General features: G+C 43.7%; 1 protein-coding gene across 6 annotated transcripts in view; it reads right to left on the bottom strand.

The window, feature by feature from the left end:
- Window positions 1–25,779, bottom strand: part of prdm15 (PR domain containing 15) — a 72,395-nt gene that overhangs the window by 11,385 nt on the left and 35,231 nt on the right. For 4 of the 6 annotated variants that reach the window (XM_078560336.1, XM_078560332.1, XM_078560330.1 and 1 more), the window contains 13 exons: window positions 25,245–25,358; window positions 22,332–22,430; window positions 19,044–19,262; window positions 16,590–16,737; window positions 15,526–15,644; window positions 14,518–14,612; window positions 12,680–12,767; window positions 9,767–9,934; window positions 8,075–8,163; window positions 6,572–6,703; window positions 4,502–4,636; window positions 3,763–3,932; window positions 823–902 (listed from right to left, as the gene is read on the bottom strand). In XM_078560336.1, coding sequence (XP_078416462.1) covers window positions 823–902; window positions 3,763–3,932; window positions 4,502–4,636; window positions 6,572–6,703; window positions 8,075–8,163; window positions 9,767–9,934; window positions 12,680–12,767; window positions 14,518–14,612; window positions 15,526–15,644; window positions 16,590–16,737; window positions 19,044–19,262; window positions 22,332–22,430; window positions 25,245–25,358 — 1,656 coding nt within the window. The remainder of the gene's footprint in view (window positions 1–822; window positions 903–3,762; window positions 3,933–4,501; window positions 4,637–6,571; window positions 6,704–8,074; window positions 8,164–9,766; window positions 9,935–12,679; window positions 12,768–14,517; window positions 14,613–15,525; window positions 15,645–16,589; window positions 16,738–19,043; window positions 19,263–22,331; window positions 22,431–25,244; window positions 25,359–25,779) is intronic. The other 2 variants (XM_078560334.1, XM_078560335.1) reach the window with 1 other exon arrangement.

The following is a 25,779-nucleotide window of genomic DNA, read 5'->3' on the forward strand; positions in this document are numbered from 1 at the left end:
CAAATGGATTTCCCCAGCCATTGTTTCCAAATCTTATGAGCAATTTCACACACATCCCCCCCCACCCCCAACTTAACAAATAGGGCAGAATTTTGCCCTTGGTGGGCGGGCGGGCCCCACCAGCTCGGTGGCGGGCAGGCAGCCAAACTCCACCACCGAAACGGGGCCCACCGCCATTTTGAGTGGGCGGGCCAATTAAGGCCCACCCGACAGGAAGCACTATGCACTTCCTGTGCAGGGGAGATTAGTGACAGGTAAAAAAAACTCCAAAAATAGAAAAATATTAAAATTATTAACATGTCCCCCTCATGTGACAATGTCACACGAGACGGGATATGTTAATAAGAAACACATAAACTTTATGAAACTTTTTAAAAACAGACATGAAACCTCATCCCGCCAGTGGATGAGGTTTCATGTATTATCACAAGCCCGCTGGGGCTCCTGGCCTGTCCGCCAGCCTTAAGGTTGGATGGGCAGGGTCTTTAACAATCTTAATTAGCCTGTCAATGGCCATTGACAGGTTGGCGGGCAGACAGCTGATTTCGCTATCCGCCCGCTTTCCTGAAAATTTAAAGGGACCGGGATGACGTCGGGGGTTCCTCCCAACGTCATTTTCCTGTCGGCGAGCGGGCCCCGCCCCCAAATCGCTGACGGGAAAATTCTGGCCATAGAATCTGGTGACGAGAGGAATCAGATTAAGAGAAATGAAATCAAAAGTCTAATCTTGATTGTACTTTTGTTTTTATAAGGTGGGGGAAAGCAAGGTGATTTTGGTGGAATAGGGAGAGTTCAGATCATTTGGATAATGCGATAGGTTACCTGTGTGGATTATTTTGTGACGTTCCAAATTCCCTGTACTGTTAAAGATCCTTCCACAGATGTCACAGGGATGGATGTACCTGGAACAGAAATTCAACCACACAATTCAATACAGAGAGACCGTGAATCGGACAGGAACAAATCCTGCATATTACGGACCTCCGAGAAAGAAGATTAGAACAAAAAATATTCTCACCAATAAAAAAGGATATGGGGGCACTGGAGAAGGTGCAAAATAGATTAACTGGAATGAAACCAGAACAGAACCGAGAGGTTATAACCATCACGAGAGATTTAAGAGGCCGGGACTCTTTTCACCAGAAATGACTGAGGGATGATCTGAGAGAGGTCTTTAAGATTATGAAACAATGCGATACATTAGACACGGAGAAGATGTTTTTCACTTGCGGACGAGGCCAGAAATAGGGGCCACAAATATAAAATAATCACTAATAAATTCAACAGGGGATTCAGTAGAAATTTCTTTAACCAGAGAGCGGTTAGAATGTGAAACTTGCTACCATGAGTAGTTGAGCTGAATAACGTAGGCCAGAATTTTCGGGTCGACGCCGATGTGTAAAATGGCACACGGTGATGCCGGGCGTGCATCCCGACGTCACCGCGCGTCATTCAGATTTTCAGTTCGGTGGGCGAGCACCCGACTCGGGTGCACACCCGCCGAACTAGCAAAGGCCTATTAAGGCCATTTAAATATCAATTAAAACACTTAATGGAGCTGCCCGTCCAACCTTAAGGTTGGCGGGGAGGCAGGCGAAGAGTCCAGGCGGCCTTCGTATTTATCATGGAGCCTCATCCACGGGCGGGATGAGGTTTCATGAAGGTATTTAAAGTTTTAGGAAAATTTTTAATAACATTCATAGACATGTCCCAGCTCATTTGACACTTTCACATGAGGGGACATGTCTTAATTTTTTTTTCTTTATTAACATTTTCAGAACTTCAACTAATCTCCCCGAGGCAGCTCTTTGCCTCAGGGAGATTTCTGCGTTCTGTCGCGTGCATGTGCGAAAGAGCGCAGGCCCTGACTCAGGCAACCCCGCCCCTCCCCATCTGCACAGGGAGTGCTCAGTGCTTCCGGGCGTGTGTCACGCTCGGCGGGCCTTAATTGGCCCATCACGGAAAATTCTCCCCTTGGATGCATTTTAGGGGAAGCTAAATAAACACATGAGGGAGAACAGAATAGAATGGGGTTGATGGGGTTAGATGGAGAAGGGTGGGGAGGAGTTCCATTGTGGAGTATTAACACCAGTATGGACCAGCTGAGCCAAATGGCCTGCCTCTGTGTTGCAAATACTCTGTTATTTTGGTGTCTACTCTCCTCTGATTCTAACTACTTGTGAGATACATTTCTATGAACGTCAGTTACCCTCTTGTACCTAGCCCAAAGGGTCACGCATGCCCCGACAGTGACTGTCACCTATTCAGGCATTTTGATGGGATGGCAGGGCTGATGATGAAGAAATTGAACCAGGGCAAAGGCCTGCACATTTCAGAGAGCAAATATGGAGCAGAGAGCTTCAAGGATTTGACAAATCTCCCATCTCATGGACCTGGGCTACAACACTTTATTTGGGCCAATATTAAAAATGGCACAGCAGGACAGGTATCCTTAATTTCACATCAAGGGAGTTGCCCTGCAGACTTAGACCACAGCATATGGGGAAATCATAGGCTTCAGTCTGGGAAGGAGGGTTCTGCAGCTCAAGCCCATCCCACTCTGGGCATGTAAGCACATCCAGCAGCTCCACAATGGACTATCTGGTCATTAGCACATTGCTGTTTGTGGACCATAAGACCATAAGACATATGAGCAGAAATTAGGCCATTCGGCCCATTGACTCTGCTCCGCCATTCAATCATGGCTGATAAGTTTCTCAACCCCATTCTCCTGCCTTCTCCCCGTAACCTTTGATCCCCATACCAATCAAGAACCTATCTATCTCGGAATCTTGCTGTGGAATCTTGCTGTGCACAAATGGCCCACATCATTTCCAAAACCAGTGACCACGCTTCAAAAATACTTCATTGGCGCTCTGGGACATCCTGCCGTTGCAAAAGGTGCGACATAAATGCACCATTCTTTAAGTTTAAAATCTAGGGGGCCTCAGTTCTATAGAGGTTGTCCGGTAGATTTGTTTCTTGGCACTTTCTTTTTTGTACATGTCCAGATTGGGGTATTGGAGCTGGAAGTGAAGCCAATGCCAATGTGTTGGTTCTCCCTTTCCTGCGGTATTTTCTTCCCTTACGTCCTGTGTGGTTCCATGATCATTTTTCAGGGCCTTGTCCAAGTAGTTACTTCATGCATGAACCTTGAAAGTGCCTGACAATAAAATCCTTAGTCATGACAAGGATCACAGGCCAAATCCAGTTCTGTCCTCCAGAATTCCACACACATCCACACATCCAGTATTTCATCTTTCTCCCTCCGGGCCAATTATAGGATCAACCATTAACCAATGCAACATTGCTAATAACTCAGTGAGCAACTTGGCGCAAGGGGGAGAAGGAGGGGTCTGGTAATCACTGGGTGGGGGTGGATGGAATTCTTGGCATTTGGGTTCAGATAACTGTGCAAGCTAAAGCCTCATCTACCAGAGTGGTCCCAGTTGGGCACACAAGAAGAAGCTTACAAGTGCCGGCACGTTGTAAAGTTTTAACTACTTTAACTCCAGGAACACTCCTGTGCATACCTGGTCAACCTAAGACTTGACTGATGCCAAGCAGCAGCTAAGTTCTCCAGACCTGAGATTTGGAAAGTGCATCTGCGAGGAGAGAGTGTGTATCAGATCCTATGCAAATGAATATTGTAGTTCTTTGGTTTGAAACCCTTACATGTAACCATGGATTTCCCCAGGTTTACACACCCAACTGACACATACAGGGAGTCACGAAATGGTGCCAGGATTCAACATCACTCACTTTTGCACATTGGGGTCGGAGTCCGGCAGTTCTTCCCTATGAATGACCATGTGAGCATGATAGGTGGCCTTCAGTGCAAAGCGACGATTGCAGATTGTACAACCGTAGCCCTTCTCCTTGTGAATCTCCATCAAATGCTTCAAATACTGACTCCCTTTAGCAAACGTGGCCTGTAGCAGGAACAAAATGATCAGCGTTTAATGGGATCCTGATCCAATCATTATTTCAGGATTCCTATACAGTCACCTAAGATTTAATCAAATAAACAATATATCAGAAGATAGTAGTCCCCGACGCGTACACGTGTGCATGTTGGCTGGTGGCAGAGCTGTACGTGTGCAGTCGGCTGCACCTGTATACCACAGAAGTGCCTGAAATCTATATTTAATTATTTGCCTGCACAAACTGCAATGCGAGGTATCCCAAGAGGAGGAAAAATAGCCAATTAACTGTAATTTACAGAGAAATCTAACCATGAAATACATTCCTGACATGGGAGTCAGAGTGTCTGTTGAGTGTAACTGACCTTAGCGATCACTTAAAACAACTTCTTGGCACCTTCAACATGATAACATGCCACAAGGTGTTCCACGAGAGGGATTATCAAATAACATTTCACGGAGAGACAGTTAAGGAGATGTAGGGGACGGGACCAAATGTTGAGTCAGGGAGACAAGTTTAAAGGAACGTCTTAAATGACCTTCAATGAGGATTCTCAACAACAGAAAGAAAGACATACCTGGCATTTCTTACAGCTGTATTTATGTGGGATGGGTTCGCTTACACCATCTGACGTTTCTTCTGTTTCCTCCACTGTGATCCCAAGTTTGCTGATGAATTGCTCCCGTTGTTGCTCATTCATCAGCGGAATGTCCTGCACACGAGAGAAAGGCGGACGTCACATGAGGAGTCTATCCCCTGGTAAATCAAAGGGTCACTCTGGGTACTGTGCGATTCTCGCACCTCTGCATCAACCCATATGCTTGGCTTCGATTTTGCTCGAAAAGGCACCTTCCACCACACTGGCCTTCCGGCACAGTCGCCATGCGTTAACATCTGCACCATGGGGTGACAGGCAGACAGATCCAGGTTCTCTAGCAGCACTAGGCGATACCTTTGGAAAAGAAGGACTTCGCTTCTGCTAAAAAAGTGTCTGAAGTCTAGACTTATATATTGGTCTTCACACTTGACAGTGAAAGGTATTCAAAGGGGAAAAAAAAGTTTAATCTACAGAGAAATCCAACCAACAACAGGAAATATCTTCCAGACATAGGAGTGAAGAGTGCCTGTTACTTGTATCTGACCTTAGCAATGACATAGAACAATAACTAGCATTTATATACATAACACATCGTCACTTATATAGTACTTTTAACACAGTGAAACATCCCACAATGCTTTACAGGAGTGATTACCATGCAAAATTTGACCCAAGTCACATATGAAGATATTAGGTCTGACAGCATCTGTGGCGAAGAATACAGTTAACATTTCGAGTCCGTATGACTCATCATCATCAGAAGATGTTCTGATGAAGTCATACGAACTCAAAACGTTAACTGTGTTCCTCTCCGCAGATGCTGTCAGACCTGCTGAGTTTTTCCAGCTATTTTTGTTTTTGTTTCAGATTTCCAGCATCCGCAGTATTTTGTTTTTATCTTATGAAGATATTAGGACTGCTTGATCAAGGAGGTTGGTTTTAGGTACCATTTTAAAGTAAAGTAGAGTGGAGAGGAGATGTGAAGAGGTTTAGGGAGGAATTCCAGAGCTTAGCACCTAGGCAACTGAAGGCACGGCCACCAATTGTGCAGCGGTGAATATTGGGAATGCGCAAGAGGCCAGAATTAGAGGAGCGCAGAAATCTCGTGGGGCTGTGGGACTGGAGAAGGTTACAGAGTTAGGGAGGGGTGATGCCTTTGAGGGAATCGTAAACAAGAATGGGAATTTTAAATGGGACATTGCCGCACTGGGACCCAATGTAGGTTAGTGAGCATGGGGTTGCTGGATGAACAGAAGGGGTTGGTGCGATTTAGGATGTGGGCAACAGAGTTTTGAGTGACCGAGCTTTACAGAGGTTGCAAGTTGGGGGGGACAACCAGAAAATTGGAACAGTCAAGTTTGGAGGTTAAAAAAGGCACAGAGGAGAGTTTCAGTCACAGATAAACTGAGGCAGGGGCAGAGGTGACCAATGTTACAATGGTGTCTTGGTGATACAAAGGCTATGCAGTTAGAAGCTCAACTCAAGTGGAAATAGGTGAAGAACAGTCTAGGTTAGCTTCACACAGAGTACGTATTCACAGTCCAGCCGTGTTAGACAATGATGGTGAAGTCGATCACTTGTATTTGGCTATGAAGAGTATTTATTTATTGAGAACATGTTTAATCTGAAGTCATCACATTAGAAAACAAAAAACATCCCACAAAACAAAATGCACAACTTGTCAGTAAACTAAGTCAGAAAGTCCAACAAGACTCAAAGTTTCATTTGCTCAGTTAGCCCTTCTCAGCTGGGCTGCTATTAGTCGTGGGAAAGGGGACTTTACAATTAATCTCAATTCCCGTGCTTTGGTGTGGCTGTTGATGAAGGCAGGATAACCTCCTACCACTCGCTAACTAAGCTGACAGGTGGAAAACAGCTATTTGGACTGAGTTTCTGGTTCTTAAACGATCTGTGCTTCATCCTCAGGAGGAGGAGGAGAACACAGGAGGGGGAAAACGAATGCAATTGCTGCACAGTTTCAATTTAATTGCAATCCCCACATTAACATATTAAAGCACCTCTTATTTCTAGACTTTTAAAAATACATACCTTAAAATGGACATGAGTGTGATCTCTCAGGACATCTACACGGTAGAACTTACGCCCACAGATCTCACAGGTGTACTTCTTGTCCCCATGTGTCAGCAAGTGTTTATTCATGTTGCTTCGACAGGAGAATACCTGCCAACAAAATGCAAAACGGAACACAGGTTATTTACATGAACAGGCACCGCGCGGCTAAATGCTTTCTTCCAAACATTGAAATAATTTTATGCTTATGTATTATATGGAAAATTCCAGCCTTGTAGTCTCATCGGAATGATTCTCACACACACGAATCAACAATAACTTTTATTTATAGAGTATCTTTAACGTAATAAAACATCCCAAGGCGCTTCACAGGAGCATTATAAAACAAAATAAGACACCAAGCCGCCTTAAGGGGTATTAGGACAGATGACCAAAAACTTAGTCAAAGAGATACATTTTAAGGGAATGTCTTAAAGGAGGAAAGTGAGCTAGGAGGGCGGAGAGATTTAGGGAGAGAATTCTAGAGTTTGTGACCTTGGCAGATGAAGGCATGGCCACCACTGGTGGAGCAATTGAAATTGGGGGTGCTCAGGAATTAGAGGAATGCAGATATTTCAGAGAGCTATAGGGTTGTGGAAGATTGTACAGATAGGTCAGGGGCAAAGTCATGCAGGGATTTGAAAGCAAGGATGAGAATTTCAAAATTGAGGCATTGCACAACTGAGTACCGGTGCAGGTCTGCGAGCAAGGGGCTGATGGGCGAATAGGATTTGGTGCAAGTTAGGATATGGGCAGCAGGACATTTGATGACCTCAAGTTTACGGAGGGTAGAATGTAGGAGGTTGATCAGAAGTGTATTAGAACGATCAGTCTGGAGGTAACAAAGGCATGGACGAGGGTTTTAGAGCCAGCAGAGTTGAGGCAAAGGTGAATCAGGTGCTGTTATGGATCTTAGCGACAGCACAGACAGGTAGTTGAAAGCTCATCTTGAGGTCAAATATGACATCAAGGTTGTGAATAGTCTGGTTGAACTTCAGACAGTTGCCATAAAGAGGGACTGAGTTGCCAGTGAGGGAGCGGAGTTTAAGGTGTTGTCAACATAACTCCAACCCCACAGCCACAGGGAAAGGCAGGTCCAGGTAGGGAGCACTTTTTACTCAGAATATTTTCCCCCCTCACTTTTTACCTGCCCTTCCAATTGTCTCTACTTGTGGGACATACCACCGACCAGCTGTCAGTATGGTGCAGCACTCATAAATAATAACTGCAGGGGGGGAGGAGGGTGAACTGGGGAAAGGAAGAGTGAAATATTAGAACGCAGGTTTTACGAGTTTAACAGGTGGATCAGTGACAGCGAACGGATAGTTCAGTGGTGAGTATTATGCAACATCACGAGATAGAACTATTTGAAAGAACAAAAGGAAACGATTGTTTGGCAACAGTAGACAATTTATTTTTTAATGCACATGTTGGCCCCTCATAATCTCCTACACATCGCGAAGTGTCCATCATTGTTTGTACCTTTCCACAGACAGGGCACCCTGATGGTTCTTTTTTGTACTTCACCATTCCATTGGTCTCGCTTTCATCTTTCTTCGCACGTTTGCCACCTATTCAACAAAAAATGAAAAAGTTAATTTAAAAATAAAAGTGCCTTGTCACTAGACAAGTTCAATGTAGCAATGAAAATGAGAATTTCTCTTTAGCTCTGAAGAAGAGTCATACGGACTTGAAACGTTAACTCTGTTTCTCTCTCCACAAATGCTGCCAGACCTGCTGCATTTTTCCAGCATTTTCTCTTTTCATTATGTACAATGGTGACGTAAGGTGTGAATTATTCCCACTCATCTGTAAACCAGTAGTGAGAGAATGTGAATTTAGGGTGAGTACCAAATCCTAAAATAAATCAGGTGCCTAGTGCCCCTTTTCACTAGGGCCAGATACACATTATGGATAGAGATTAGCCTGAATTTGGCAGTTATACCAAAGGGAATAATTTAAGCAGAATTACACAAAGTGAACGAGGCCTAATGCCTACATGTAGCGCAGTGTCAATGGCTCATGGGAAAACTGGCTACAATGCTCCTAATTCCCCAACCCACATTTCATTCAGAGCTTCAGATAATGGGGCTATAGAATGGCATTTTTAAAAAGAACTTCACGATCATATCAATGAGCCACAAATGTTGAACTAATAAATAGATTTGATGGGGTTGATAGAGAGAAGCTGTTTCCACTTGTGGGGGAATCCATATTGAAGGGACACCTAAGGTTAGAGCTAGGCTGTTCAGGAGTGAAACCAGGAAGCACTTTTTCCATACAAAACGTGGGAGAAACCTGGAACATTTTTCCTGTGGATGGTGGAAAAATTGGAGCTTTCAAGAATGAGATGGCAGATGTTTGTTGGCTAAGGGCATCAAGGAACACAGGACTTAGGAGCAGCAGTAGGAGTAGACCATTCGGCCCTTTGAGCCTGCTCTGCCATTCAATAAGATCATGGTTGATCTGACTGTGGTCTCGACTCCACTTTCCTGTCTGGTCCTCATAACCCTCAACTCCCTTGTCTATCAAAAATCCATCTAACTCAGCCTCGAATGTATTCAATGACCCAGCTTCTACTGCTCTCTGGGAAAGAGAATACTACAGACTAAAGACGCTCTGAGAGGAAAGATTTCTCCTCACCTCCGTCTTAAAAGGGAGACCTCTTACTTTTAAACTGTGTCCCCTGGTTCTAGTCTCCCCTACAAGAGGAAACATCCTCCTGTTATCCACCCCTATCAAGTCCCCAGGATCTTCTGTGTTTCAATAAGGTCACCTCTCATTCTTTTAAACTCCAGTGGGGTATATGCCCAACTTGTTCAGCCTTTCTTCATTAGATAAGCCCTTCATCCCAGGAAGTAAAGGCAAGTTTAACGGAGTTGAAAAACAGATTAGCCATGGTCTAACTGTATGATGGAGCAGCCGTGAGGGGCTGAACAGTCTACTCCTGTGCCTGTTCTGACTACCGCACATTCCCAAGCTAAATAGAATAAAGAGGATGCTTAAATTCGACACACTTATTAAAGCCACAAATAAGGTAAGCAACGTGCGTGATTGTTAGTGCTAACACCAGCAGGTCTGGAGTGGTGAACATGCCCATACACTTGCCACAGGGCAACACAACCGCTCTGACCACAGAAAAGCAGCAGGGATCTTTCACACGCCTTGGTGTACCTTCCGTGTGACGCCTCTGGTGGTCCAACATGACGTCCTTCCGGTAGAACATCTTTCCGCAGGTATCACAGGAGAACTTCTTGTCTCCATGTTTCTTCTTGTGTTTTGAGAGGTTACTGTTGGTTGAGAAGAACCTGAAGCACATGTCACACTGGAATGTTTTGTCATCTAAATAAATAAAAGCACACAAAAATGCAAAGGAAAGAAAATAAAATTGGCCACAAGACAGATCATAGTGCAGGAAGGGACGTTCACAATTACGGAATCATACAATCCAAAAGGAGGGCATTCAAACCATCGCGCCTTTGCCGGCTCTTTGAAAGAGATATCTAATTAGTCCCGCTTACCCTACTCTTTCTGCATGATACTGTAATATTCTCCACTTCAAATATTTATCCAACTCCCTTTTGAAAGCCACTATTAAATCTACTTCTACCACCCTTTTAGACAACCTGGTATTAATCCAGTAGACCTTCTCTGAACTGCTTCTAATACATATACATTCTTCCTTAAGTAAGGAGACCAATACCATACACAGTGCATGAATCACAAATGTCTAGTGTGCAGGTACAGCAGGTAATTAGGAAAGCTAATAGAATGGCATCATTTATCGTAAGGGGAAGTGAATACAAAAGCAGGGAGGTTATGCTTCGGCTGTACAAGGCACTGTGAGACCACATCTGGAGTACTGTGTACAGTATTGGTCTCCTTATTTAAAGGAGGGATGTATATATACATTGGAAGCAGTTCAGAGAAGGTTTACTGGATTAATACCAGGAATGGGCAAGTTGTCTTGAGGAAATGTGGGACAGGGTAGGCATGTATCCGCTGGAGTTTAGAAGAGTAAGAGGTGACTTGATTGAAACATATAAGAGCTTGAGGGGTCTTGACAGGGTGGACGTGGAGAGGATGTTTCCTCTTGTGGAAGAATCTAGAACTAGGGGGTCACTGTATAAAAATAAGGGGTTGCCCATTTAAGACAGAAACGAGGAGAATTTTTTTTCTCTCAGAGGGTCGTGTCTTTGGAACTCTCTTCCTCGAAAGGCAGTGGAAGCAGAGTCTTTGAATAATTTTAAGGCAGAGCTGGATAGATTCTTGATAAGCAAGGGGGTGAAAGGTTATCAGGGGTAGGTGGGAATGTGGATCTTATTGAATGGTGGAGCAGGCTCGAGGGGCCGAGTGGCCTACCCCTGCTTCTAATTCTTATGTTCATATGATCTGGAACGAGCTGCCTGAAAGGGTGGTAGAAGCAGATTCAATAGTAAACTTCAACAGGGAAGTGAATAAATACGAAGATGAAAAGTTCTTTTGACAGACCCCATGATTATGAATAAGGAGGAGCCTCTGATGACTTAAATATATCATTCATTATGAGAAATGTTATTCTGAGCCATATCAATGAAGGTGATGATGGGTTGAATTAGCTGATCTCAGTCAGGGTAATATTGGAGGGGCCTTCATTTAGACCCAGAAACCCTGCCGAGAAGCTGAAGAAAAAATTTATTAAAAGCATCAACATTCCAGCTCCTGATTGTTGGAAGGAGGCAGGATCAGATTAGCAGTGATGCCCTTGTCAATGATTAGCTGCTGCACATGCACTGTTAAGTTTATAAAAATGGCCACTTGATCAGGACGTTAGAGAACAGCCTGCACAAGACCAGCATGCTCTCAAAAAGGGAAATGGCCAAGGTGGCATAGAATTATAGAATGGCTACAGCACAGAAGGGTGCCATTTGGCCCATCATGTCTGTACTGGCCCTCCATAAGAGCAATTCACCTAGTGCCACTCCCCTTCCTTTTCCCCGCAGCCCTGCAAAATTTTTTCATCAGATAATTATCCAATTCTCTTTTGATTCAATGTGCCTCTACCACAATCTCAGGCACTGCTTTCCAGATCTTAACCATGCGCTGCGTAAAAACGTTTTCCCTCAAGTCGTTGTTGCTTCTTTTGCATCCTTCAAGTCACTTCTTGTTTGTGCATTGGTTGTTTACAAATACTATCAGTCATGAGTAACATGAAATGTCAGCAAGCTGGACATCCCAGTGATAGATCTAATCCATACCCTGCAGGCCTCTCGATTACTAGTCCAGTAACAAGACCAAGGCCACTAAACAACCAAATTCACTCAATTGCTTTGTTCTAAAATAGCCAGTAGTTTGATACTGCTAGATTTTTTGGAGTAATTTTGCATTGCTAGGTATTTCTTTGTAGCTTTTCAGTAGTTTGTTTTGGTAGGTTTGTCGGTAATTATAGATTTTTCTTTTCAGAAGTTTTGTACTACGTGTTTCCTTAGCATTGCTAGTTCAATAGAACTACTTTTCCAGTTACTGTATATTGCTCTATCAGTCATTCAGAAGATTTAACATAATCTGCCTGTAGTCCATACATTTTTGACAACCTTCGACAAAACACCCTCTCGTTTTTAAAAGCATTGATCCATTTCATCCCAATTCGCCAACGCAATGCCACTCAAATGGCCCAAAAGAGGGATTCTTGTAGATCTTGACAGCCAATGCCTGTTGAAGGCACCTCCTGGGTACAATGGAAGAGTGTACAGGACAATGCTTAAAGAAAAAAGCGTGAACCCGTGGAAAGCCAGCTATTGTAAGAAATGCAAAGATGGGGCAGGAAATCCACAGGATTTCTCTAAGCTCCAGACTCCTCTGAGGCTGTGTGACTGAGTAAATTTGACCAGGAAAATCCCAGCTTCTCTTTCTGGTCCGTACGGAGTAAGCTGATCTCAGGTTAGAGTTAGCAACTAATGCAGGAATTGGGCTAGAGGTGGTCCTCAGCGCCTCTGGGACAGGGAGGGGTAAAACTGGACAAAGCTCACATACAATTGGTGTACCCAAACAACAGTCCCTTACAAGCTGGCCCTCCACTTCCACTCATAGCAAATTTATCTCCTTTACCTGTTCGGCAGTTGTGAAACTCCAGTGCAGTCCTGATACGGAAAGCTTTTAGACAGGTGTTACACTGAAACAGGTAGCTATCATCCACCTGGGGAACAACAGCAGCAACGACATAATAACTGATGCACATATAACTGGTACACAACGACTGGCATATAGTTTACTACCTAGCACCCATAATAACTAGCATAATAAAGTTGCACACAGTATAACTGGTGTATTAACTTGGTATATGCAATAATAATAATAATATTATATGTGGTGTAACTAGGATACAGTACAATATTTGGATATAATAGACTGGACATCTAAAATCAACTGCAAAATACAGAATATAATAGAGATTCTACGCTATAATTAGTCTAACAGCTGGTATAGTACCTGAATAAAACATAAACCAATAGGCTAAATTTTAAAATTGAGTGTCTAGTTTAGTATAGCCTGTTTGAACGCTGACCTTATACTTTGAAAATGTGTAACATTGCCGCAACCACATGTTATTACACAGAACTTTACAGTACAGAAACAGGCTATTCAGCTAAACAGACGGCTGTGCTTCACCTACTTCCTCTAACCCTAGCAACATATACTTATATTCCTACCTTAAAAAAACAAAGAAAAGTACAGCGCAGGAACAGGCCCTTCGGCCCTCCAAGCCTGCGCCGATCATATCGCCTGTCAAACTAAAACATTTTGCACTTCCGGGGTCCATATCCCTCTATTCCCATCCTATTCATGTATTTGTCAAGCTGTGATCATGATGAATGTCGATCTCAATCCATGCTGCCACTGGCTTTCCCATAGAGGAGAAGATAGGGAACAGAATATCCAAGGAAAACTCTGCTTTAGAATCACAGAATCATGCAACACAGGAGGAGGCCATTCGACCCATCCTTTGTCAGAGCTGTCAAATTCATTTTCTAAATCCAATTATTCACGGTATGCTTTTTTTGAATTTCAGGGTGTATGAATCTTGGTTTTACATTTGGGTTGATAATAGTTGAATATTGATGGGTAGTGTGGTAACAGTTAGCATCAAAGATGGATGTGATAGGTTGGTGCCCATTATATTCTCTATTCCCATCCCCACTTCCTTCAACGTACACGCAACCAAATTCTCAATCTCAGCTGCGTTCTCAGGAGATGCCAAACATATGGTTCCTCCGAGCTTATCGCTAAACTGCAAATACAATATCTAATCATACATCGCACCATCCACTACTCAAAATCACTCTTCCCCACTCTCCAGAATCTTAAATCCATGGGACTCCATCCTCAGTGTCATTTGTGGCTCCTTTGGTAAAACTCTCGCCTCTAAGTCCAAAGGTTCAAGTCCCACTCCAAAGACATGAGCACAAAAATATAGGCTGCCACTCCAATGCAGTACCGAGGGGAGTGCTGCACTGTCAGAGGTGCCATATTTCGGATGAGATACTAAGCCGTCTGACTCACACTCTGGTGGATGTAAACGTCCTGCTGTCCTGGTCAATTTTTACACCTCAATTAAGATCACTAAAGCAGACGGTCAGGTCATGATCACACTGCTGTTGGTGGGAGCTTGCTACATGAAAACTGACTCCCGCATTTACTACATTACAACAATGACTACACTTCAAAAGTACTTAAACAGCAATAAAGAACTTTTGAAAACCGTGAGGTTGTGAAAAGCGCTATATAAATGCAAGTCTGTCTGTCTCCCTCAACCTTCCATTTGTTATACAATCCAAGGTCTTTTAAGATCTACCGAAACTACTTCCTGAATTACCTCGTCTTCTCTCTTACTCTTTTCAATTTTGTGATGACCTTTATGCAGTCTGCATTGGTGATTCAGTCCTCACCTCATTCCTGCTGTGCTTATAGGAGACATGTTGTTTCAGACTCTCCTTCCGGCTAAACTCTTTCTCGCATTCATCGCACTTGTAAAGCTTATCACCTGTGGGCAGAGGAGAATCAGATGAATATGTCCTGACCCTGTCACCAAAGGGGCAATCCGGCATGGGTCAGTAGACATCAGCAATAGTATAGGGGGAGCTTGATGGATCTCTACCCATTTGTGATTTGACAGGATAAGTCAACATCTATTAGTGATGGTACATAAAGAATGCAACAGGGTCACTATGTAGCAGTGATGTTAGGAAGTGCATGAAGGAATTTTACTCTGCATCTAACGCTGGTTAAATGTGATCTTAAAACAGCAATATGGAAGGAGCTTTGTTCCATTTTTACCCCTTATTCTATCTGACCTAGACTACAGTGGGAGAAGCTTTACTGTTCCTGACCTGGAGACATATGAGAAAGCAGCACAGGTGGGTCTCGCTGCATCTAACCCGTGTTGCAGCTTACCTGGGAATGCCTTATGAAGCATTGTGGAGCGAACCGTGTCTAACCTATGCTATGTCAGACTTAGGCATGCTGTTAAGTCGCAGTACAGAGGTGGATCTACTGTGGATTGTCACTGCTATCCAATGGCTGCTGCTGAAAAGTACACTCCTGTGAGCATTGGATGAGGTCAAGAGCAGGCCCCTCTTCCTTCAGCGAAATTGTTTATCAGCACTCATTGTCTGGACTCTCACATGCAAAATCACCACGACACCAATGGGACCAGAGAACACGCAAGTGCCCTAATGCCATACTCCACCAGGGGGCACCATCCTCAGAACAAAAGGGCTGAATTTTTTAATATAATAATTGGGGAACAAGCACTTTGTGTATTTGTATGAAGCATTTCCAGGTTAGCGAAAACACAGTGCTTACGTTTATAGAAAATATACATCCACAGCAGTCATTTTACTGCCTCGAGCATTTGTTTTAAACAACAGGGCTTGTTGTTAAAATGGTGACATTACCATGAGAGCGAATGTGTCTCTTCAGGTTGCTGCTGTTGTTGAAGAACTTGTTACAGAGATGGCATTGATAGACTCGCTGGTCACCTAGACCCCTCAAAATCTTTCTGCGTGTGTCAGGCCTGTGGGATGGTACAAGCGTATACTTTAATCCCAACTGCAAAATCACAAGATAGATAAGGATTAAGAAATGATAGTTGTCTTGTCCCACAGAGCCACATAGAATTTACAGCATAGAGACAAGTCCAACCAACCCTTCGAAACCTGTGACCTCTGCACCTAGAAGGACAAGGGCAGCAGATGCATGGGAACACCATCAACTGCAGGTTCCCCTCCAAGCCACTCACCATCCTGACTTGGAACTATATCGCCGTTCCTTCACTGTCGCCGGGTCAAAATCCTGGAACTCCCTTCCTAACAGCACTGTGGGTGTACCTACACCATGTGTACTGCAGCGTTTCAAGAAGGCAGCTCACCACCACCTTCTCAAGAACAATTAGGGATGGGCAATAAACGTTGGCCTAGCCAGCGATGCCCATATCCAGTGAAAGAATCAAAAAGCAGTTGGTGTTTATAGGAAGAGGAGTGGACCATTCAGCTCCTTTGGCCTATTCTGCTAGTCAAGGGGTCATGGCGGAGCTGTATCCTGACTCTATCCGTCCACCTTGGCTCAAAATCCCGTGGCTGGCAAAAATTCATCATGCCCAGATTTAAAGTTATTAACTGTGCTCGTATCTACTGCTTTTTGAGACAGAGATTTCCCTTCTTTTACTCCACTTTTCATGAAGACGTGTTTCCCAAATTCTCTCGTGAATAGCCTAGTCCAAATTTTAAGGCTAGGTTCCCTTGTCCTCAACTCCCACCCTCCTGATGTATCCTCTAAACATGGAGTCCAAATCCCATGCACCTGCCGTTGTTCCCATATCCCCAGAAAGTCTTTCCACCACGGGAGAAACTTAATGGCATCCAGGAGGAAGCAATTTCAGTGGTACACAGGGTGTTGGCAGGCAGTGCTGGGGTGAGGGGGGAAAGCAAAGTGGCAATGGACAAATAAATAAAATCTTCACCTTCTTGGGACCTGCCTCAAATTGGGACGCACATGACGGCCATTTCGCAACATCTTTCCATGGTTTAACACTTCACTCAATTTTCCTTCACGGACTGGTGCTTCCAAAGGCACAACTGCTGAAGGAGTTTTGACAACACTTGCAGACACTGTAAGAAAATGCAGGAAAAAGAATTAGAGAAGGGATAGTGCAATAGGTCTTAAAAGCTATAGTTTCCCCATTGGGACCCGGATTCTACTCTTGCCAATGGAGCAGAATCACAGAATAGTATAGCACAAAATAGTCTAACACAGAATAGTACAGCACAGAATAGTATAGCACAGAATAAGGCCATTTGGCCCATAATGTCTGCACCAACCCTTCTGAGGAGTTAGTCCCTCTTGCCTGCTCCTTCCTCATATCCGTGCAATTTTTTTCTTCTTCAAGAACTCATCCAATTCTCTTTAAGATGACGATTGAATCTGTATCCACCACCCTATCTGGAAGTGCATTCCAAATCCTAACTGCTCATTGTGTAAAGCAACTTTTCCTGATGCTGCCTCTGTTGCTTTTACTAGTCACCTTAAATCTGGTCGTTGACCATTGGAAAAATTGGAAACAGTTTCTCTTTATTTCCTCTGTCCAAACCCTCCATGATTTTAAACACGTCTATCAAATCTCCCATTAGCATCCTCTGCTCCAAGATGAACAACGCAGCTTCTCTACGTAACTGTACTCAGCTGAGGTCAAACTAGTGTTTGCTATAGGTTTAAGTATATATAATACCAAGGTTAAGGTCCATAGCAGCTCCATTTGGTCTCACCTTCCCAAGATAGCAAGTCTGCCATCACTGCTTTAACATCCACCTGAACGTTACGTGTCAGCTGTGGCTCAGTGGGTAGCACTCCTGCTTCTGAAACAGAAGGTCCTGGGTTCAAGCCCCACTCCAAAAACCTGAGCTCATAAGTCTAGGGCGACACTCCCTGTACAATACTGAGGAACAGCTGCACTGTCAGAGGTGCCATCTTTCAGATGAGACGCTAAACCAAGGCACCGCCTGCGTTCTCAGGTGGATGTAAAACATGGAATCATAAAAATAGAATCATAGAAAGGTTACAGCACAGAAAGAGGCCACTTGGCCCATCATGATCGTGCCAACCTAAAAACGAGCTACCCAGCTTAATCCCACTCTCCAGTATTTGGTCCGTGGCCCTGCAGGTTCATCCAAGGGTCCGAATCAAAGTAAAGTGGGCAGTTCACCCGGTGTCCTGAGTGCCATTTATCTCTGAATTAACATCATTCTGGTCATTTATTCCATTAATGTTAGCGGGACCTTGCTGTGCAAATTGGCTGTTGTGCTTCCTTATAACAGTGACTGCATTTAAAAACTACTCTATTGGTTGTAAAGTGCATTAGGACATTCTATATAAATGAAGTTTTTTTTCTTCTTTCTATTAGAATAGGATGATTACCGACAGGCCAAGAGATCCCTTCTCAACCTTCTATACATTTGCCGTGCTTGGTACCTGCATATATATGCTTGTCTAATGCTACCTTTGGGAACGCATTGTTCCCTTACTATGGCACTCTGGTTTCAACCTAAATTGCTCATTCAATTCCTGGAGCAGGAACCCTTCTGATTTGGATGCAAAACGGCTACCTAACGATTCAAGGTGACACCCTCAGGCTATGGGATGATCACTGACAGCTGTAAAATAAAACATTTATCAATTCTGCTCTCAAGATGCAGAAATCCACACCAGCAAACTGTTCTTGTCCCAAGCATCAACAGGGAATAATCAGTGATTTCACTGAATAGATATTACAATTATGGGAAAGGATATCACTGCTTCATGCAGCAATGCACTTTAAAGGTTGTTGCTGGGCTTCATCTGTGTAGTCAGAGCTCTATGCTGGGTCTAACTGGTGCCTTCCCTGAATTTGGAATTTCTGACGCAGTCAGAGACAAAACCAGGGGCTGAGAGACAGAAATACATTTCCAAAAATCGCAGCATCTCAAAAAGCAAGAGGATCAAGAAGTTGAAAATGATCCGTTTGTAATCTATGCATTTGACCAAAAAACTTACAGCTGCACACACTTCTCGTCTGCACAACTTGACTTCCTGTTATCACGTATTAGTCACTTTATTAGTCAACTTTCATCCTCCCATTATAAATTCCACTCTCCACTTTTAGAATGGCTCAGCCAGTGTAAAATTGTTACTTGGTTGACACAATGTGGTAATCTCATTCGCACAAACTACTTTCCGAAAATTATTTTTTCAGTAACTGAAACTTCTAATGTCCAAAGTGAAGGTACAAACAATATATATATTTAAATCTAATGGTTAAAAATTCTACAATATCAAGATTGCATTATTAAAAGAAAACTATCACTATGTTAATTGGCGTCCTTCTCACCACTAGTTCAAACTGCATTCTTGTACAAAAACCACAAAGAGTTGAAGTCCAAACCTGTGGCCTGATTCAGATCTGGGGGCAATGGCTCAGGCTCGTCCCTACGTAGCTTCGGCTTTCGAGGCCTTCTGGCCCTTGGCTTCTGTTCCAAATTTGCAGCAACTTCAACGATGGCCGGGCTGTCAGAGTTGAGAGGACTCACATCTTTAGTGGGACTTGAATCTTTCGCAAGTGGTGGCATTCCTTGGGCTTGCTCCAAATGACTCATCAGATGGTCTGCAGCAATGGAAATTTTAAGACAAAGAAACGAGAGCTTGTTAAAAAGGTAGCTGATCCACCATCAGCTATTTTACACGTTGTACAAAGTCAGAATTCACCTTGCTGTTTTTTCCAGCAATTTCTGTTTCAATTGTCTGATCCAGCACCAAATACTAATTCCAGAATGAAAAACATTAGCCCAAAATTGAATTCAGTTGTATATGCTACAAAAGATGCAATGTGATCACAGAGCCACAGGGTAACATTCCATGCTACATCTGTCTGGGCTCAGATGCGACAGGCTATTCAGCCCATCTCACTTGTCCTTCCTCAGATACCTACAACCCACCAACCGTCACATCACGTGACTCTTGAATGCTTCTGGATCCATTATGCTGCCCAGAGTCTATCCCAGGTATTGATCATTCTTTATGTAAACGTATGAAATGATACAGCAGAGGAGGTGGCTATTTGGCCCACTGAGTCTGTGGTAACTCTTTGGTAGAGCTACCCATTTAGTCCCACACCCCGCTCTTTCCTCATAACCTTTTAATTTTTCCAAGTATTTATAATTCCCTTTTGTGAATGCTCTGCTTCCACTACCCTTTCAGACACGGATTCCAGACTGCAACAACTCACTGCATATTTTTTTTTCCCCTCATGTTGCTTTTGGTTCTTGTGCCATTGAAGCTGGGCGGAAATAATGTTTATGCCCCTGTTTGTTGGTCTGTTTGTAAATAATATATTTCAAAAATGGATGGACGGATTACAACAAAACTTGGTACACGATGGTTTATGGCCCACGGAAGGGGTGATTAGGTTTTGGGGAAGATGCGAAACTGGATCCTGGAATTTTTTAAAGGATCTGTTAACATTGGGAGATTGGGCAAACTGATGTTTATTTTAAAAATGTGTGTATTGGCTCAGTTGTATGGTGGAATCTGTCACAGCTGCCAAAATGTGAGCAGAGTTTTCAGAGTAGGTTGTTGCATATGGACTGGCCTGAAGCCTCCTCAGTGAGTTGGAAACCCTTAATAAATGGGTTTCTTTTTTCAGCTTTGTGGTTACAGAACATCAACCAGGCAGCAAAAAGCCTCAAGGAAGAGCTGTGTAACTGACAGATGCACAGTGTCCATTTAGTACCTCAGCTATGCTCTCTACCTCCAAAATAAGATCTCCATTCTGCTCCCTAATCAACCCTACTCTTCCATTGACTATCCTTGTACTTTTTATACGCTCATAAATGCCAGCCACCAGTCCTAATTGACTTTTAATAGTTTACACTTGTATCTTTTGGCCTATAGTCAGGGTTCAACCTGAAATAATTTTCAGGGTTTGGCTTTTAATTACACTTTGTCTGTATATTCTATATGAAGCCCTCTCATTCGCCTTTCAAGGATGAAGTCCTCAAGGTTTTTTTTAAACCTTTCCTCAAAACTTTGTTTTCTTATACTAGGGATCAGCGTCACAATCATTCGGTAAATCACTTCTGTGGCTTGGGGTCTGCCTGAACATTATACAGACACGGCACAACAAGCTCAAGACTTAAATTTGACGGGTTTGAAAATATAGTTTAGCAATTTGTCAATACCGTTTGGTAATGACTGGAGTTTTCTACCATTACTGGCAGGTTGCTTCTGGCTCTTTCCCTAACTACTTCAACATCATATATCAGCTATGTCCTCCATTTTTTTCCTCCAATTTGCAAGACCTTGCATTTATTTTTATCGAATATCATCTACTTTGATTCTTGCAAATTACATGCAAGTTCTTCTTCAGAATCGCCATTCACGTGGGTTCACCATCACTGCTGCTTCTCAATCCAAGTATTAAGAACATAATAGGAGCTGAAGTAGGCCAGTTGGCCCTTTGAGCCTGCTTCGCCATTCAGAAAGATTAGGGCTGATCTTCTACCTCAAAACCCACCTCTCCGCACTATCTCACATCCCTTATTCACTTAGTATGCAAAAAAACCTATCAACCTGTTTTAAATATACTCAACAATTGAGCATCCAGTTCCGAAGAAGTCATATTGGTCTCGTTAACTCTGTTTTTCTCTCCTCAGATGCTGCCAGACCTGCTGAGTTTTCCAACACTTTATTTCAGATCTCCAGCATCCACAGTATTTTACTTTTATATAATTGAGCATCCACAGCTTCCTGGGGTAGAGAATGCCGAAGATTCACAAACTTTAACTGAAGAAATTTCTCCTCATTCCAGTCCCAAGTTTTCTGAGACTTTACCCTAGGTTCTAGATTCCTAGCCAGGGGAAACATTTTCTCAGCACCCACAGAACTGAATGTGACTAGCCACATAAATGCTGTGGCTACAAGAGCAGGTCAGAGGCTGGGAATTCTGCAGCGAGTAACTCACCTCCTGACTCCCCAAAGCCTGTCCACCATCTACAAGGCACAAGTCAGGAGTGTGATGGAATATTCCCCACTTGCCTGGACGAGTGCAGCATCTCCAACAACACTCAAGAAGCTTGACACCATCCAGGACAAAGCAGCCCACTTGATTGGCGCCCCTCCCACAAACATTCACATCCTCCACCACCCTCACACAGTGGCAGCAGTATGTACCGCCTACAAGATGCACTGCAGAAACTCACCAAGGCTCCTTAGGCAGCACCTTCCAAACCCACAACCGCTATCATTTAAAGGGACAAGGACAGCTGATATATAGGAACATCACTGCCTGGAAGTTCCCCTCCAAGCCACTCACCACCCTGACTTGGAAATATATCGCTATTCCTTCACCGTCGCTGGGTCAAAATCCTGGAACTCCCTCCCTAACAGCACTGAGGGTGCACCTATATTACATGGACTGCAGCAGTTCAAGAAGGCAGCTCACTGCCACCTTCTCAAGGGCAATTAGGGATGGGCAATAAATGCTGACCTAGCCAGTGACACAGTCAGCCTACAAATGAATAATAAAAAAAAGCCCCTTACGATTTTAGTGTGTTTCAACGATTTCAGTGTGTTTCAATCAGATAAACTCATACATTTATTCAGAAGCAACCAAGGCTACATCATCAATCCCTGGGGCAGCCTAGTCGTATGTCAGGCAAAATGTAGCTGCTCTCACCTGTGAGAAGCTGAGGTTCCTGGAACACAGCTGAACAGACTTTACAAGGCCATTGGTTCGGGTCCACGGCAGAGACCACACCACTCTCTTTATCTCTGACTGGAAGAACAGCAAAATAAAGCGTGACAGAAAGTAACAGACTTATAAACACTGGGGAGCTAGGGACAAGACTTGTCTTGGTCGCCATGTGTGGAATGGACCAGCAACAACTTATATTTATTTGCTGCACTCATTGCACACCTCCCGTGAAAATTCCCTAGTGGAAGGCTCTGGAGGGAAACCTTACCAAGTACATGGCACCATTAACATGGTGAAATGTCCCAAGGCGCTGCTCGGGAGCATTATCAGGTAGGATAACAGAGGCAGGAGGTCCTACATTCATTTAAGAAATGGCTACAACAGGAGAACTGGAGTTTCTTCCGGAATGGATAAGCTAGGGTGTCAAATAGCTTTCTTCATCCTGGAGTGAGTTTGTAAAGGAGCCTTTAGCATTATTGTCAACATGCTCTCTTCTGCATTCACTGCAAACAGCATCCAAAAAATTCCTTATTCCCAGGGGCCACTTGGGTCAAAGGACTCCCTTACATATGGTAGCCCTTGATAAACCGTTGCTTACACCATTCTTTGCCAACACCACATTCAGCTGTGGGATGATGCCGCAGATAAAATTCAGGGCTATTCCCTCTCCTCCTTGTGCTCCAGCAAGAAAAAAAACAAAGACCACTATGATGAGATGGGACTATCCCAGCAATCAGTGCATGATTGAAAGGGCCACTTGGCAATCTGCCACATTAATCTGCCAGGTAACAAATGATGGGTGCGAGCTCACATGCAATGGTCCAGGGTACAGTGCACTGAATTACAGAAGAAATGATGTCTGAAGCAAAACACTGCTTAGGATTACGGCTCTTGACGAAAATTCCCTGAGCAAATACAACAACAGCTTGCACCTTTAAGGTAGTAAAATGGTCCAGGGCAGTTTGCACGGATGTTACCAAACAAAATTCGACACCGAGCCACCAAAGGAGATAATTAGGTCAGGTAACCAAAAGAGTTCGGTTTAAAAAGGAGCATCATAAAGGAGGAGAGAGGGTCAGAGAGTGGCGAGGCTTTGTGAGGGAATTCCAGAGTTTAAGGCCTAGGCAGCTGAAGGCATGGCTACCAATGAATGAGTGATTAAGATGGGGTTGTGCAAGAGGCCAGAATTGGAGAAAATCTTGGGTTATAGGGCTGGAGGAGGTTATAGAAATGGGGAGGAGTGAGGCCACGGAGGGATTAGAAAACATAGATGATGATTTTAGAAGTGAGGTATTGCTGGACCTGAAGCCAAACAGGTCAATGATCGTAGGTATGATGGGTGAACGGTACTTAGTATAGAATGCAGCATTGGGTTATTCCCAATATTTTTTCACATATATTTGTTTGATTAAACAGAAGATGTCAATGGCACAAACTCCTTCTATGGCCTTGTCCTTCCCTATCACAGTAATCTCCTCCAGCCCTACAACTCTCCAAGGTCTCTGTGCTCATCCAAATTTGACCTTGTGCACACCCTGATTTTAATCGTTACATTAATGGCTGCCTTGCCTTCAACTGCCTCAGCCCCAAGAATTGCAATTCCTTCCCCAAAGGGCTCTACATCTCCAACTCTCTCCACTCCTTAAAATTCTCTTTGAATCCCACCTTTGACATAGATTTAGTCATCTCTCCTAATATCTTCTCATGTAACTTGTGTTACATAGTCTTATGTAAGATTTTGTTTGGTAATTGCTTCTGTGAAGCACTTGGGGAAATTTTGCTCCCTTAAAGGCACTATCTAAATGCAGGCTGATGCTGTCATTCTTCCAATGCTCTGGCTCATAAAAGGCAGAAAGCTCTCACCGCTATCCAGAACTGAGGGTCAGCGCTCTCAATCGTTAATAAGATGGCAAGATTTTAAAATAGCTTTTGCCACACAACACATGGAAAGGAAGGGGACAATTTGTTTCCAAATAAAAATGGAACAGCTGTTAAAGAGCCTAAGTATTGAGATCTCGATAAGGGACAGTGCCTTCCCGAGTACGGAACAATATTTGATAGACCAAGGTGGGAGGCAGGACACCGCAGCTGGTCTGTTTTGCTAGGGGCTATTTTGCATCGGGACAATTTGAAAAAAAAAAAGAGTGCAGTGTCTGGGTGGGACAGTGCCTCTTGAATCTCTATTCAGTGCAAACTGGTGGTCTGGCAGGTAGGAAGAGTTGACATGAGACAAGAGTTAGAGCAGTCTCTGCCCTGCTCCCGCTAAGTGTGGGCCCACCTTATTAAGCTAAGTCAAAAATGAATGCAAAGTTATTGGAGCATTCAAAGGCAATCAGGGATGGGCAATAAATGCTGGCCTAGCCAGTGACACCCACATCCCATGAAAGAATAAATAAAAATAAACCCTATATTTAACTGATCTGGACCTGATGTCCGAATGCTCAATGCTGATACTGGGTATCCAAAGTTAGATTTCTTTTACTTAAATAATGGTCAGGAAAAGAAGAGCTGTTTCATCAAGCCTGCCTCACTAATGATAGTCAGGGCATCATTACCAGACACTTCCCTCCCCTCTCCTCCCCCCTCCATCCCATCGTATCCAAACCAATCCCATTGCCCAACCATTTAATCTCCCCAAACAGACCAAAAATAGAGAAAACACCAGAGCACCATTAAAGGTCAAAAAACTTCGGAAAATTCAGTTTTGACCTGCTCAGGCTATACGGACCAGTCCGGGTCATTCAATGGACTGTGTGTTACCTGTAAAGCTACTCATCATGCTCCAACCCCAGCAAGCACATCTCCATAACTGAAGCAGCTGATCTCAGCAACTTTGGCAGAATGCAGCTCCTTTTGTCGAACGGCACTGCAGTGAAAAATTACAGTACAGCTCACCTGGAGTCAGTGCTGCAGAAACCGTGGCGTCCCCACTGGCTTTGTCACATAAAGATGTTACAGATTGGATCTTTGGCATAAGTTTGGACTCGTCGATTTCACACTGCCTCTCATCTAGGGAAAGATTACAAGTGATATGCATTTTATTCTCTCAGGCCTGATCTCTGCTCCAGTCACACCTTAACTGCAGTTAATTCATACTTCATAATTCATACTTATAAATCAAATTTAGCCACATTCAGTGTCTAGCCCAAATGTAAATGTTACTGGCACACTACTGTGGAGTGGATTCCAAACAATGTTAATGTACATCCCTCTCACTTTACTGGGTGTAGGGTCATACAAACCAAGAGGTCCCGGGTTTAACTCCTGGTTTACGCTGAACTGGTGAATCTGAACTGGGACGTTGCAATTGGCTTAATTACCCCAGAGACACAGAGGGGCAAATACGGTGATCAGTCAGGGCTCCTGCTCTTGATTGCTAGTCAGCAGCCACTACAGGGATTTGTAAGTGTGCGGCTATCGGGCAAACGTG

Source organism: Cetorhinus maximus, chromosome 16 (assembly GCF_964194155.1).
Source record: "Cetorhinus maximus chromosome 16, sCetMax3.hap1.1, whole genome shotgun sequence".
Taxonomy (NCBI): domain Eukaryota; kingdom Metazoa; phylum Chordata; class Chondrichthyes; order Lamniformes; family Cetorhinidae; genus Cetorhinus; species Cetorhinus maximus.